Source organism: Nannospalax galili, unplaced genomic scaffold (assembly GCF_000622305.1).
Source record: "Nannospalax galili isolate Female #2095 unplaced genomic scaffold, S.galili_v1.0 scaffold72, whole genome shotgun sequence".
Lineage (NCBI taxonomy): Eukaryota > Metazoa > Chordata > Mammalia > Rodentia > Spalacidae > Nannospalax > Nannospalax galili.
Window position 1 is genome coordinate 9,717,883 of NW_008336933.1, and position 16,103 is coordinate 9,733,985.

The 16,103-nt window shown below is 43.8% G+C and overlaps 1 protein-coding gene across 2 annotated transcripts in view; it reads right to left on the reverse strand.

Annotated features, from left to right (window-relative positions):
* Cdyl (chromodomain Y like) overlaps positions 1-16,103 on the reverse strand; it is a 163,468-nt gene that overhangs the window by 18,750 nt on the left and 128,615 nt on the right. For both annotated transcript variants that reach the window (XM_008831661.3, XM_029562864.1), the window contains one exon: positions 860-1,116. In XM_008831661.3, coding sequence (XP_008829883.1) covers positions 860-1,116 — 257 coding nt within the window. The remainder of the gene's footprint in view (positions 1-859; positions 1,117-16,103) is intronic.

Consider the following 16,103-nt stretch of genomic DNA (forward strand, 5'->3'; position numbering starts at 1 on the left):
TAAATCATTGGTGCCCAAGTGCATTAAGTACTAGCACATCAGCACGGAGGGTAGAAGGGCACACATTATATGAAATGATCTCTGAAGCATTTAAACCTAACTAGCAAAGGTGCCCTGAGGTCTACAAATGTCCTGATTTGTTCTGCAATCCTGGCCAGACATCCAGACGTGCCTAAGTTGTGCACAGTGGCAAACAAGCAGCTATCAGAACTCAGATCTTTTGTGAGGTACAATGCAAGTTCAAACATCTTCGTAGAACTGATTTCCAAACCTTTGCAAGCACCAGTTACCCTAAGGTCTAGCTGTCTTACTAGGCTTTACTGACAAAGAGCAGGTGTGGAAACCCTTGTCTTGTGTTCTGCTACAGTGCTGAAGGGGATCTGTACAGCAGGATGATTGTCAGGTACTTCCAAGGGGCTGGGACCCAAGGTTTCTTATCTTGTCCAAACAAAGAACCCAGCAGGATTCAGATGAAAACTAAAGCAGAGCCTGTGCACATATATTCCCATGTGACTTTATGGAGGTCCCAGGGCCGCTGAGCCCACTACAGACAAAGAGCTCTTGACCTGGGGGTGAACAAAGACAGAGGCGCAGCTACATGACCCCCTTCAGAGCCATGGGTTCCACAGCAGGAGAATGGAGTGGTTGCTAAACACCTGCCTACTGTCCCCTGTGCCTGTGGTTACAAGTGTGATGAGGAGCCGAGCTGCCATACTTCACGCCTGCTTCCTACCTCTGGTGGGCATCATGAGCAGGCCCAGAAGGTTTAGAAAGAGCAAAGAAGGAGTGCCACTCAGCAAAGCAGGCAGGGACATGGGTGCAGAGAAGCACGAAGCGTACCCTGGGGCACATCTCTCACCTCTGGATTTAGTGAGTTATTCTCTGATGATTTTGTGGATAACAAGATGTGGGTGAAACCATCTTGCTTCCTGACGACAATATCTCTGTATCTGTAGGCACTCTCTGTCTGCCTCACACTGAAACGCAACCGCTTGTCAAAAGGCTGGTCTCTTCTGTCGTCAATAAATTTCCTTTTCCCGGCTGTCACTCCTGTAACAGACGTCTGTATGGTGGCTGTTCCATTGGCTGTTAGTGCATCCATGAACGGAGATGTACCTGCCAAGAGTTTGAAATCACAGTGGTCTATGATGTCCTATGACCAATCCAGTCCCCAGTATTGCCTCTGAATTAGACAAAGATGCCCACTGCAAACCCAGGACTTAGCTATTAGCGCAAGAACATTATGAATTAGAACCTTTTCCAAGTTTATTTTTAAAGGTATTTGTTTCCCTTCAGCGTCTAACCAAGAAATCACCTTCGTGCTTATCTAGCTTTAATAAAGCAAGACTTGTAAAGAATGGAACTAGGACAGAAGGAGAGTACATATTCTAGGTCTAAGAAGTACAAAGAAAAAAATGAAACTGACTGATGAAAACATTAAGAATTAAGGCCCTCTGCCACCTAGTCAGTGCTTTTCCTGACTGCAAGAGGGACCTGTACAGAGATACAGATGCAGCCATCTGCCTGGTCACCACTTCAACCACTGCTCCCTGTGGGGTGCCATAGACATAAGGACTCCTTCCTTGCATTGCTCCAAAAGGGGACTATGAGAAGACCTGTCTACAGGACCCAGTTCTACATTTCTCAACAGTCCTTTAAACAGCTGAAGACAAGTCAGGTGTTGTGATGCACACCTGTAATGCCAGCACGCAGGAGGCAGAGGCCCTGATGGATCTCCTGAGTTCTAGGCCAGCCCAGGGCTACATAGTGAGATCCTGTCTTAAAAAAGTTGAAGACAGCTCTCCTTTCCCTACCTGTGTCCCCTTCATGTGCCATCATCGGTTCGCAGTATCAACATGCTGCTGTTCCTCAACTTTACTTTTCTGGTGCTGGGGTTTATCAAACTCAGGGCCTCATGCATGCTGGGTAGACATTCAACCAATGAGCTACTAAACCGGAAACCCTCAAAATGTTTTATTATAATAATGTGGATGGTGTCATTTAATGCTGTACTTAAGTTATAAGATTTGTCAGAGCACAAACTCAAGTATTAAGACAATTATCCTTTTATCTATATGAATAGAGCCTCTGGATAGAAAAAACGAGGAAAGAAATGTTATGAAAAACAAACCAGGCTAGATTTATAAAATTACCAAAGGGAAAATCATGAAGAATTAGAAATCAGAAGTATTTCCTTCAAAGTTAAAGAAAGTAAACCACAGGCACCAGAAAAGACTCAAATGGACATTTTAGAGAAGGTACTTGACTGCCACTCAGTAGGAGGAAATACCAGCATGCACTTTAAACTCTGGAATTGAAAAAAAAAAATCCCTCAAATCTAATCTTTTGAAAGGTCTAAGGATGTTATAATATACATGTATGTTTGTTTTAAGAATCTAAAAACAAGCTGAGTGTAGTGGCACATGCTAACCACCCAGCATTAGGAGGCTGAGACAGTTGAACCATGGGTCTGAGGTCAGTCTGGGGTAGAGGGCAAGACCCTGTCTCACCATCCCACTGCTGAATCCAGAGAATTGGGTTTCTAAGGTGCCCTTCCAGAATGTCTTTACATGCAAAGAAATCTGGGTATTTCTTCTTTCTTCCTTTTAACAAACACTTATTCAGCTAGGCGTGGTGGCTCATGCCTTTAATCCCAGCACTTGGAAGGCAGAAGCAGGTGGAACTCTGTGAGTTAGAGGCCAGCCTGGTCTACATAGCGAGTTCCAGGTCAGCTGGGGCTACAGGGAGACCCTGTCTCAAAAAGACCAACAAACAAAACAAAACAAAACAAAAACCACTTATTCAAGTACATTAGAAATAGGGCTATAGTATCATGTATTTTGCTTTTACTTGTGACAGTATCTTGGCACTTGCTCCCTTATCAGGACACTATTCTTCCTATGGATGCAAAGCAATCACTGCATGGATGTATTCAAATGCATTTCCCTCAACTCACACTGGAATGAGCACTACTATTCAACTACCAACAGTGGCGTACGTCACTCCCACATAGGCAAATCCACACAGCATGTCCCTGATGGATGTGTAACCTGAAGTATTTTATTTCTACCAGAAAGAAAATTTGTTTAAGATGTTACCTGCCAAGACAGGATGTTGTCGAGTCCCTCTGAGATCTTGGGAACAAACAATCCTGTTTCTTTTACCCTTCATCTTCTCCTCTACCAGATCCTCTCTGACCCATGCTTCAACATTCTCCCTTCTCTTCTACTGAGAAACCCTCTCTTCTTAACCTCTTCTTGGCAGCTCTGCCCTCTACTTACACGCACACCAGATTCCCTGGTCTATATTTGCTATTTCTACTTCATCCCTGGCCCATCATCCCTCAGTCCACTTCAATTCAGAACTAGAGTCAACAGGGTCGGGTGACAGAAATTCTGAGTACAGAAACATGGACCATAGGTGACTCTGAACCACTGAGCCAAATGAGCAGAATGGGGGCATCCACAGCAGAGTCTGGTATGAGGAGTTAAGGGATTCTGGCTTTTCTGAGGGTGAGGACATTCGTGGGAAGATGTTATACAGCCCAGAAGAGGGGCCAGGGGAGGCAGGCAGCATCCCCAAAGGAAGAGCAACATTCCATTGTGAGGCCAAGAGAGGGCCACAAGCAGGCAAGGGGGAAGCAGAGGGGCAAGGGCTTATGAATAGCTTTCCAGAGGGAAAGGGAGAATGCCAGGGCAGAGGCCACCAACAAACCCTAAGTTCAGTCACACACTGGGCACAGAGGTTGAACTGCAGGACACAATGAAAGACAGACGCAGACTGTTAAGTAAAACCTGTAGCGTTCAAACCAAGAATCAGCTAAATAGAAAGTGAGAGGACAGAAATCAGCTATATAGAAAGTGATGCTGGGGCTGGAGAGATGGTTCAGCAGTTAAGAACACTGGTGGTTCTTGCAGAAAACCTGGGTTCGAATCCCAGCACCCACATGGCAGCTAACAACTGTCCATAACTTCAGTCCCAGGGGATTCCGACAGCCTCTTCTGACCTCCACAGGCACTGCACGACATGGGTGCACTTACCTATATGCAGGCAATACACGCATACACATAAAATTTTTTAAAAATTAAAATTTAAAAAAAGTTTAGGAAAAAAAAAAGTGATGCTGACAACAATGACTTCCCTGCCTAAAAAGAGACGATGTCAGAATAATCATATGCGGAGGCAAGTGGGAAGGCCACATGCTGAAGGGATGCAATAAGTCACAGACTGGCTAAAGACTCTGGCCTTCTTTATGGAAGGGCTTCTAGCAGAGCACAGCTTTAGTACGCTAAATCTTTAAGACTTATTTTCTCGGAATCAAATTATTTTTTGTGAATGAGCATATCGCCGGCATGTGCGTAAGTGCACTTGTCATGCAACTCCCATGGAAACCAGATCCCCTGGAATTTGAGTTACAGATGGTTGTTAGCTGTCATGTGGGTGCTGGGAACTGAACCTGGGCCTCTGAAAGAGCAGCCAGTGATCTTAACTGCTGTGTCATCTCTCCAGCCTTCTGAATCAAATTTTAAATTGATACTACACTAAGTATAAAAAACAACATGGTGGAAAGACACCCCCCCCCCAACCCATATGCTGAAACTATCATCCATCTTGGAGAGGGGTCTTTAGGAGGTGATGGAGTCACAGTGGCAATCCTCACCCTCTCCTGATATGTAGAACCCAGCTAGAAGGTGTGGCCCGTGGACCAAGAAGTCCCTGCTTAGGTATCAAATCTACTGGTTCCTCAGTCAGCCACCCAATATGGTATTTTGTTAGAGAAACCTGAACACCCGACTAAGACAGACAACAGTGGGGTCCCTGCCACATTGGAACTGCTATTCCTTCCCACAAAATCATTTTTCTATTTAAAAGCCAAAGATTCCTTAAACTCTCCAAACACTTTTCCTTATGTTTTCCTATCATAAAAAGAAGGATTTCTATGCCACGAGGTCCCTACTGCCACTGTACACAGCCTTGGAAACAGCCCAACATTTCCTCTGAGGCAATAGCTCTTACATAGGTATCCATGAATCTGTTAAGATGGATGGACTCATGCTGATCAAGACTACAGAACTTGATCAAAGGCATCCTGTGTTAAAATCATGTCCCTAAGACTTAGAAGAGCCAAGTAATCCCAAAAGGGGGAAGGGGAGCAACACTGGAGGTACCACAATATCTGTCTTCAAACTACACTGTAGAGCACAGCAACAAAACCACTGTGGTACTGACAGAAAGACAGGCATGTAAAAACACAGAATAGAACAGAGGAGTCAGAAATAAACCCGTATAGCTCAAGCCATGTGATTCTAAGTAAAGGTGCCAAAAAACATAGCAGATGAAAAGACAGCCTCTCTCTTTCTTAATTTTTTTATTTTATGTGTATGTATTGCCTGCATGTAGGTAAGTGCACCTGTGTCGTGCAATGCCCGCAGAGGACAGAGAGGCTGCCAGATTCCCTGGGACTGGAGTTATGGACAGTTGTTAGCTGCCATGTGGGTGCTGGGATTCAAACGATGCTGGGGAAACTGGATATGCATGCACGCACACAGAATGATACCTGGTATCTGTACAAAAATTGACTGAAAAATGGCTCAAAGACCCAAAACAAGGAAAACACCTCAAGGCATAGTCAGTGACTTTCAGAATGAGACTCTAAAACCTCAGGAAAGAGCCGCAAGAACTGACGAAAGGGACTGTACCAAATTAGAAAGCTTCTGCACGGTAAAGGAAATAATAACCAACTGAGTGAGGAGACAGTGTACCAAATGGGAGAAAACCTGTCAGATATACATCAGACAGGGAATTAATGAATTTAACAAATTAAACACACCCACAAATCAAATCAAATAAAAAAATGTGAATTAACTGAGTGGACACTTTTCAAAAGAAGTACAGACAGACAAAAACATGAAAACACCGTTCAGTGTCTTTAGTCACGAGGGAAAATGCAAATCAAAACTGAGATTCTATGTCACCCTAGTCAGAATGGCTACAGAAAACAAACTATAACAAATATTGGTAAGGATGTGCAGAAAAAGGAACTCTTATACACTGTTGGTACAATGTAAACTAGTGCAGCCACCACTAAAGAAATCAGTATGGATGGTTGTGCTGGATAGCTTTAGTGTCAACTTAACACACCTGGGTGGAGGGAGCCTCAATTGGGAAATTGCCTCCATTGGACTGGCCTGTGGGGCATTTTCTTGATTGTTGAGTGATGTGGGAGGGCCCAGCCAACTGTGGTTAGTGCCACCCCTGGGCAGGTGGCCTGTGTTGAATAAGAGAGCAAGCTGAGCAGGGGCCGGGGAGCAAGCCAGTAAGCAGCACTCCTCCATGGCCTGTGCTCCATCCAGCTCCTGCCTCCAGGTTCCTGCGCCCTGAGTTCCTACCTTGGGCTCCCAGATGAACTGTGACCAGGGATGTGTAAGCTAAATAAACCCTTTCCTCCCCAAGTTGGTATTGGTCAGAGTATTTTGTCACAGCAATGAAAAAATAAACTAGGACAACACTCCTTAAAAAACTAAAGATAGAACTATCATATGCCCCAGATATATACTCCTGGCTATCAGCACACCACAGAGATACTTTCATAGTAGCACCAAGACATGGAAACTGCATAGATGTTCATAGGCAAATGAACAAAGACAATGACATACTAACAAAGTTTTATTTGGCAACCAAGAATGAAATTACATCACTTGCAAGAAAATAAACAGGAGATAATGGTAACAAGCAAAACAAATCAGGCTCATAAAGCCAAGCACCGCATGGAATTTAGGCAAAAACGGTGGGGACATGTCTAGTCTCATTCCTGTTGCTGTGGAGAAATACTCTGACAAAAGGCAATGTAAGGGGCAAAGGGTCTTATTTCAGCTTACAGTTCATCGCTGAGGGGAAGTCAAGGCACCAGCTTTATTCAAACAACTAATCACATTACATTCACACTCTAGAGCAGAAGAATGAATGCTTGCTTGCTCTTGCTCGCTTGAGTTCTCCACTCTTAACAGTCAGGACCCCCCACCTAGGAAATGGTGCTACCCATACTGGGATGGGTCTTCCCACATCAATTAAAACAATCCCCCACAAATGTCCACAGGTCAACCCAATGCAGACAATCCTTTGCTGAGACTCTTTGTAGGCAATTCTAGGTTGTCAAGTTGACAAATAAAACTAACCACCACAGGGTATGAAGGGCATCTGGGGTGGACCTTGTAAGGGTACACCCACCCCTGATTCTGGCCAGCTTGTTCAGACTGTTGGTCTGGCAAGATGTGAGGAGCCTCTACCACATGTTAAAAGTTGCATTTAATAAAAATAACACAACATTTCTTGATGGAAAAGAACTTTAAAGGAAAATTGAGATACACAGAAATTCAAGACTTCATATGAAAGGTTACTATTTTTGACACTGAAACACGGATGTAAATAGATTTAAGTGAGAAGAATAAGACACCACACATGATGTGCACAGCAAATACAAATGATGAAATAAAAACCCAAATATGAAAGTGATCTCACAGGCAGAAAAATGAAACCACCATTTCTACCTTAGAGTAGGAAAAAACTGACATGTAGAAATTAAATCAAGGCTGGTGAAGGGCACATATCCATGAACTGAATATTCCTAAGCAACACTGTAAGATGTATCCATTAACCTCTGCCCCAATAATTCCACTTTTAGAAGCCAACTCCTTGGAAAAGGAAAAGATTGTATAAGGACATGTTTTTACAAAAAAGTGTATTCAAAATTTATCTCTACTTTTAAAATGGAAAAACTATAGAAAGCCCCAAATTCAGAAGGAAATGGCGTGTACATAAACAATATATAGTTGTATTTATAAGAGTATATCAAACATGACTATTAGTGATATGGATGGACAAGGAATAATTTCTAGCTTTGGTATCTTTTTAAAAAAATATTTTATTTATTATTTTTATTTTATGTGTATGAGTGTATTGTCTGCGTGTATGTGAGTGCACGCGTATCGTGCAATGCCTCCGCGGAGGTCAAAAGAGGGCTTTGGATTCCCCTGGAACTGGAGTTAAGGACGGTTCATAGCCGCCATGTGGGTGCTGGGAATCAAACCCAGGTCCTCTGCAAGAGCAGTCAGTACTCTTAACTGCTGAGCCATCTCTCCAGCCCCAGCTTTGGTGCCTTATACACTTTTACAACAGTATATATTACTGATATAACCAGGGATCCAATGAAAAGAGGCTAGTGTATCCAACATCTGGGATCTTATTTTCCATTTTGTTAAACCCTCAGTTGTATTCATTTTGCAACATTTGAATTAAATATGTTGTCACTACAATATGGGTCTCAACTAGAGTTTAAAACCGATCTTAACCATCTCAGCTATTCAAGGCCATGGTTTTCTCTGTGCTAAGTCTGTGATATGTACAAAATAACCCAGGTTTGTAGGGCTTAACATTTGAAATTGTTACTCACACCTATCTAAACCGACCTTATTTAAACCTACAATCTTACTCGATTATAGATCTGAAAAATTCAACTTATTAAGGGAGAAATTGTCATATGAACATGGAAGTAAAGAAGGACGGCCTTTACACAATACCTACTTTATAATAATAATATAAAGGCTACAAGTCCTTTTGCTTTCATTCTTTCAATTACCCAAGTTCCCTATACACAGGGACCTGAGTTTCTGATTTACAAATGCTCCTTTCTAGCCATTTTCAAGACAACTCACTGTTGGTGCAACACAACTAATATTCCAAGAACAATAAGTTTATCATGCAGTTCATTTTGCACACAATTATCTAGAGAACACAGATGAACAGCATTCAACTGAATTTAGTTCCTTAGGAATATACAAAATTCACACCTGCACACTGCCACACCCCCATTCAGGTGTCACACTTTCCATGTGACATGAGATCATTCCTTTTTCCTTCACTTCACATAGGCCCTCTCACTCAGCCTTGCATCCTCAGCCCCAATGAAAAATATGTTCTGGCTGGGCATGGTGGTGCACGCCTTTAATCCCAGCACTCAGGAGGCAGAGGCAGGTGGATCTTTGTGAGTTTGAGGCTAGCCTGGTCTACATAGCGAGTTCCAGGACAGCTGGGGCTACAAGGAGACCCTGTCTCAAAAAAAAAAAAAAAACCCCAAACCAAAAAACAACAAGAAATCTCGCCCTGTAACCCAAGCCCAGCCTTGAACCTAAGTCCTCCAACCCCAGCCTCCCCACTGCTGGAGGCACATACACAGTACATGACAGTAGAACTATGTTTTCTTGTCACTGTTCACTTACTATTCCTTTTTGTTTAATTCAAAAGCAAATTTATTCACAGCTATGTTTTACCTGGTGCTCCCTTCGAATAAAACCATCTATTTAATGATGTGCTTCAAGACGCCACACAACCCAATTAGCAATGACAGAGAAGGATGGAATGTTCCCCGCTGACCACAATGCTCAGGGCTTTGCTCCTCCTCAGCCACGCCTCAGGAGGAACTCATGTCAGCAGGGTCTCCCCAAGCTCCACAGCATTAAGGTGCTGCTGGCTCTTCCTAAGAGAAGCCCATGTAAAGAGAATCAGAAGAGAAGGGCTGAGGCTCCAAGGCTTCTCCAAGCTGGATAAACAATCTCTAGCCGAGACGGAGAGCCTCAAGACTGTGCTACTGAAGCTCTGCTTCCTCTGCCCATAGCCCTCCATGTTTCTTGTGGCTCCTCTAGTCCCCTGGTAATCCTTAGTTTCAAGCATTATAAATAGCCACTCACAAATCTTCATTTCTCTCACAGGTCGCACTTCAAGTTAATTATATCTTCTCAGAGGAAAAGAGCAACACTTTGCCAAAACACAGCAGCACCACCATCACACACCTGTGCTTTCTGATGGCAACTATCCCTCTAACACAGCACCACTCAGCCTGGATGGATTGAGGGATTCCTGCCTTCAACCTCAGGCCAAGTCGCCGGTCACAGTTATTTCCTTAAACACCAAAACAAGAGGACTATCTTGTCCCCTATCCATGACCCTCTGTAGGAAAGCTGGGAGGGGACAAATGGTTTTTAGTTCCATTGGCTACCTAATGACTCAGTCCACATGATGACAGGAAGCTCCCTACATCTCGCTGAATGTGCCTGACAACTACCTACAGATTTGATTCAGAGACTAAGTGTAGGTTTGTAATAAAACCACTGAGTTTAGAGAAGCTTTATTTTTGTCTATTCTATGAGGAAAAGCCTAGTAAAACAGCTATGTAAAACACTGGGCTTCTTCATAACACAAACTTAATATAACTAAACTGAAATGCAGTGGGACCCTAAGATAAGATGGTTCAATTCATGATTTTCCAGATGAAGGTACAGAATCAGACTTCAAATTCTGCATTTGGATCATGTCCTAGGATAGCAATATGGGGTCTGGTGCACTTGCAATGCCAGGCATCACAGTGAGCTACAGCTCTCAGCCAGTCCGGGGATCACAAGGGTCACACTTGCTACTCCGCAGTAGGTTTGGGCTGCCATGTGAAGTAGCTTAGAGATTATTTGGGTATTTTGGATTAATGATGGGCTTATATTCTATTATCAAGAAAGTAGCACCAATTGTAAGGTAAGGATCATCACCGCAAGAAACTATTTATTAAGAGGCCTGTCCTAATTCTGCTAAATAAACCTACTTGCCTGGCGCTGCCTAGTCCCAAAGCTTGGCTGTAAGTGTGGGTGACCTCCTCCACTCCAGCCAAGCATTTCAAATTTATCAAGCACTGAGGATTCTGGGCACAGACAGAGCCTCGCTCAACAATGCACACTGGCACAATGAGAGAGATGACCAGACTGACGGCGGTGAGCATCACTACACAAATGCCAAGCCTGTCACTCAAAACTGAACGTCCTTCTGTTCTAGCTGCTAGTCAAAGAGTTTCCTCACCCGGGTGAGGCTATGTGGCTAATACACAAGCAGCCTGATGGAGGCTCTGGAGCTGTCTGGGTAACAGGTAAGAGATGCTATGTCCTCTCCCTGGAGGCTGTCCTCCTGCTCCACACAGCAGTACCTTTCAGACTCTGGGATACAAAGTCTGTCTCATTAGTAACTGTTGCAGATATAAAAGACCACAAGAAACTAGAGCTCACAGCATGAAACACAGAGCTCACACAATGGCCCCTCATAGAGGGTCACACCCGGGAAGTCTGCTACCACCAGCACCTGTGTGTTGAGCTCCACTTGTGAGAGGCCAGTTCTGCTCCCGGCCAGCCCTATATCAAGTCAAATTGAGCCTCAGATGCCTCTACCTGGATTCCAGCATTGCATCTGACACTGAGATACATTCAACAAATGCACAGAAATAAGATTCAAACTTTTCAATCCAAAACCTGTGCCTGTTTCCAGAATAGTGGCCACCACTGCCACTGCCTCCCTACCTCTCTTCCACAGGCCCATCATCACCCTGGAAGATGGGTGGTTGGTATAGAAGTGGTTAGTTGGGCAAAGTATTAGGTCTCTGTTCTAACGCTACTGCTGACCATGGTAGGAGTCACAGGCCTTTGGTAGCTTTACTTGGCCATGAGAGGGTAGACACATCATCAGGCTGGCTTCCTTCTGCTCTTCCACATGCCATCTCAGTCCTTCCTTTGCCCTGCCCACCTTGTTCTTTTCATATGCTTGATTCTCACAGCCTGTCACCTCTGTACATTCCCACCACCCAGCCCCACAGCCATTATAGCTTTCCTCAAACTTTTCATTCAGAGTTCCCTACAAATGAAGAACTAAGAGACAAACAAACTTAGGTGAACAGTAAAGGATTTCCCTAACTCTGGCTTCTTTCACACCCCTGATGCTCTTGTGACAATGACTCAGGCACCAGGCCCGAGCATGAATACTTGGCTCCACTGAAAACTTGGGCTGTGCCAAGGCCAGTGGAGTAGACCATGACACCTCGTACCACACAGCTATTGGCATAGTGTCAGCAGAGGGAAAGACACAATACTGCAAATAACTCATTTTCTAAAGAGCAAAAGGGAACCAAGTGGAGGGTGCAAAAGCACTATTTTAGCCCACTAATCATGTAAATAATTCATTAAAACTGAAAAATAACTCAGGAATGTCAGAAATTGACAAACAGCATTAAAGATCCAAGTGCACATAGGCTTAGGACCCATAAAAGGACCTAAACTGTGATTTCTTCAATTAAAGTAATTCGTGTTAATAGCTAACTTATCAGAGAGACCTAATCTAAAAATATGAAGTACAAAAAGCAATAGAGTTAAATTGAAAAATACTATTTTGAGGCAAAAAAGAAGTACCAGTTAATGAGATTATGTAACTTTAAATCAACCCCAAATAGTTAATTATACCTTCCTAAACCTAAATAAGACCAGCCTAATTAAATCAAGAGATGCATAATAATGATGTATTTGACACACCGAGTGTGGAGTGCTGCCATCAGCAGCAGGGCTTCTCACCCTGACTCACCACGGACTCCTGGGAGTTCTTTCAGAGTGCCTCCAGTCTACACTGGCAGCCACCTGCGGTTCTTGGAGAACACAGACCCCTTGCAAAGGAGACAGAGGACTAGAACTTAAGGGTTGGTGTACTGGCGGAGAACACGTGGGGTCTGAAATAGTCCCAAAGGTAAAAAGTTCAGGGCAGAAGGGGTTTCAGAAGCAGTGACACTTCCTTCAACATAGAGGAAGGGTCACAGAACTCCCAATAATTGAAACAGCTTAGTAACAATCAATAAATAGGGAGATGGGCTGTTCAGGATCTGAGAGAACACAGCACAAAGTTGTGGAGTGCTGGTCAACACCAAGATCACCTGCTTTCCTCAGTGCTGGCTGTGCCCAGAGGTGTGAACAACGCTCACAAGGAGGAGACAGTACAATGCTGGTTCTGGCACTGCTTGTCATTCAGGCAAGTGAAATGTTTGCTGTGGTCAATCACCTTCCCTCAGGATGGACTACCCATGGAGTCTTAACTCTTTCCAACTTTGTCACCAAATCCAAGAGGAAGTGTCTTTTCCTGAGTAAAGTGATCACAGGTAGGTAGATAGAGGCAAAGGATTAGTTCCCAATGCCCACCAACACCCTTGGCAAGGCTCAGTGGGGGAAACCAGGTGCCTCATTAAGTACCACTTTAGAAAAAGAAATGTAAGGTCTGCTGCCCTCCTGAGAGTCCCTACTGGATCCCAAGCTCTGATTACACTACACTCAGCAGCTTCCCACAGGGCTAAACAAAGGCACACATAAAAAGCCAACCAGCAACAAGAAAAATGAGGGCTAATGATGAGAAACATTTTCAGGGTTAGGAACCCCTCCAGATACTATTGGTTGAGACTTGATGGGATTAGGACTTTAGTGGGCTACCAAGTGCTTTGCATACAGTAGGCACTTAATAGGTATGTTTAATGCAACTGGTAACAAATAGAACATGGCATCAAGGGACTGTGCAAATTAACAAGGAAACAAAGGTGTTCAGATAGGCCAGATTCAGGGGTCTGTAAGAAAGGGCTTACCACAGACAGACAGGATGGAAATGAACAGACTGGAGTCAGCCCTTAAGGGTTAAACACCACATTAAAATAATTATGGGCATACTGCTGGAGGCAGTGGAGAGGGATTAAATGATGAACAACTCATCCACCTGCCAGGAACAACAGAAAACAGGGTCCAGGGACAGAGGAAATGTGCAAGATCTTTCAGGGACCAGGAAATAGGTTCTAAGCCAGTTAGATAAAACCTCGAGGGCTGATGTAACTCCCAACATGTGTATCACAGCTTATTAAATTTTAAGGGCTTCATACCAGGGTTGTCTTGTTTCCTCTGGCAGTAACCTGGGTCAAGTCCCAGGGGAACGGGCTTTCAAAAAAAAATGGGGAGAAACTCAGTGCTGGGCTAGTTCATCATGGGTCCAGTGACGGGCAGAGATGGGTGATGCTCAAGCATGCCAGGTTTCCTCTCTTGCATAGAAAGTTTGGGGAAAAGGACACTAAGGTCACATGGAAATGTTCTTTCCCTGTGCTCTAAACATGTAAATAGAGTGCTGTTTGCCAGCAGGGTCTGCACTCACGACCAAAGGCTACTGTTACTCAGGGAACAGTTCAAGCTAGGTGATTAAAAAAACAAAAAGGCACAAACACAAGAAAATCCAAACCAGGGGTTGGAGAGATGGCTCAACAGATAAGGTGCTTGCCATGCTAGCACAAGGACCCGAGTTAGGATCCCTAGCACCCAAGAATATGCCAGGTAGGGATGGTGGCCAGCCTGTAGTCTCAGCACCTGGAAGCTGGAGAAAGAGGATTGCTAAGAGCCAGGTGACTAGATAGACCAGTAGAATGGGTGAGAGGCCCTGCCTAGGTAAGTAAGGTAGAGAGCAATTGAGGAAGACGCCCAAGGTTGATCTTTGGCCTCTACATACATACAAATATACGCTCACATGTGCAGAAAAAAGTCCAATCTAAGCCACACACAGCACTTTTAATGCCAAAGAACATGATTAATACACTACCCTGATGGATCACTTTCGCAGTCTCAGCCTTTCCCTTACACTGCATGGAGTCTATGGAGGTGATTACTGGACTGACCTCTTCCCTGCAGTGCACACCACACCTCTGCTCACAGGGACACTTGGGACCACACAGCAGTGCCAAGTCTCAGGGAGGCACATCTGTGGATTCTGTCTTAGGGGTAATGACAGTCTAGTAGTGTTTGTCTGTGTGTACAGAAAGCAGGAATGTCAAAGGTCCTCAATAAAGGATTAGCAGATGTGGTATGATGGTATTATAGAAAATTAACTGCTTTTAAGTACACAGTTCAGTGGCATCAAGTACGTTCACAATGGTGAGCACCTTTCCCAGCCACCCAGAACCTAAGCTCTGTACCCATTAAACACTAAACCTCATACTGCTCTCCTCCCCTTCCACCTCCTTTGTGGTCTATGAATTTGGCTTCTTTGGAGACCTCCATAAGGAGAATCACACAAGTCTGTCCAGCACACACTTGTCCTCTGTGGCTGGCTCACTTTACTCAGCCGAATGCCCTCAGGCATCACCCCACTGTAATACAGGATTTGCTTCTTTAAGGCTCAGTGACACTGTTGTGTGGACAAACCGCATTTTTCTGTTCATCAGTCAATGCACTATTGGTCTGTTTTTCATCTTTTGTAACTAATCTCTCTTCTAAACCCTGATTTTAATTCTTTTAAGCACATTGCTACAAATGGAATCTCTGGATCTTATGGTAATTCTGTGGTTATTTTTAAAGTTATATTTAACACTTTCCTAAATTATTCCAGAATGTGTTTAATGAGTAGTCCAAGCCAAGCTCTTGGGAAAGAGTTAAATTATGGGCTGTGCTCACCTCCATTTCCTCGTTACATGTCTTCACCTTAGTATCCCTGAAATGGACAAGCAAGGGAGACAAGATTGCTCAACTCGAGATCGCACAGGAGTTACCATAAGTAAAACACATGAAACTCCATGGTCAGTTTTAGGGCCATCTTAGTCTAGAGACAAGAAGTTGTTTTTGCTTTTATGACTGGGAATGGTGTCTCTGGCCAGTCCCGGAGTGCAGACATATAGATGGAGCACACTTCCCTCCGTATCCCACATCACTGAGCTTGTGCCTCTGCTTCTGAGCCAGAGTCTCACTTTTGATTCAAGACGTTCAACAGCTTGCTGAATGGCTTTCTGACAGATTTCTGTTCAAGCACGCCAACTAGCAGTATCACCATAAAGCATGCAAAGTTCTAGGCACAAGGAGATAACAAAAGCCTTCCCTCACATGCTGAAGTTTATGGTACACAGGTCAGTGCTGTGTAGATTATCCTGTGTGTAAGAACTTGTGTCAGCTTTCCTTTTCATTCTGAGTTTTGCTGAGCTCCTCAGAGGACCTTATTATCCCTAAGGGGATCTGGATTCCTAGTTCTAGAAATCTGACCACCCATGTTTGCTGAGTTCTTCACAACTTACACACCATGAAACAATTACAAAGCAAAGTACAGGACATGAAGGAAACTAGAATTCTTACCTGGGAATCTAGCAATTGAAAAGACAAAGGAAATTTTATTCAAGTCAGATGTAAATTCAGGTTATTAACTTTAGTTTCACTTTTGCAAATTTTAAAAACCAAAAAGATGTACGA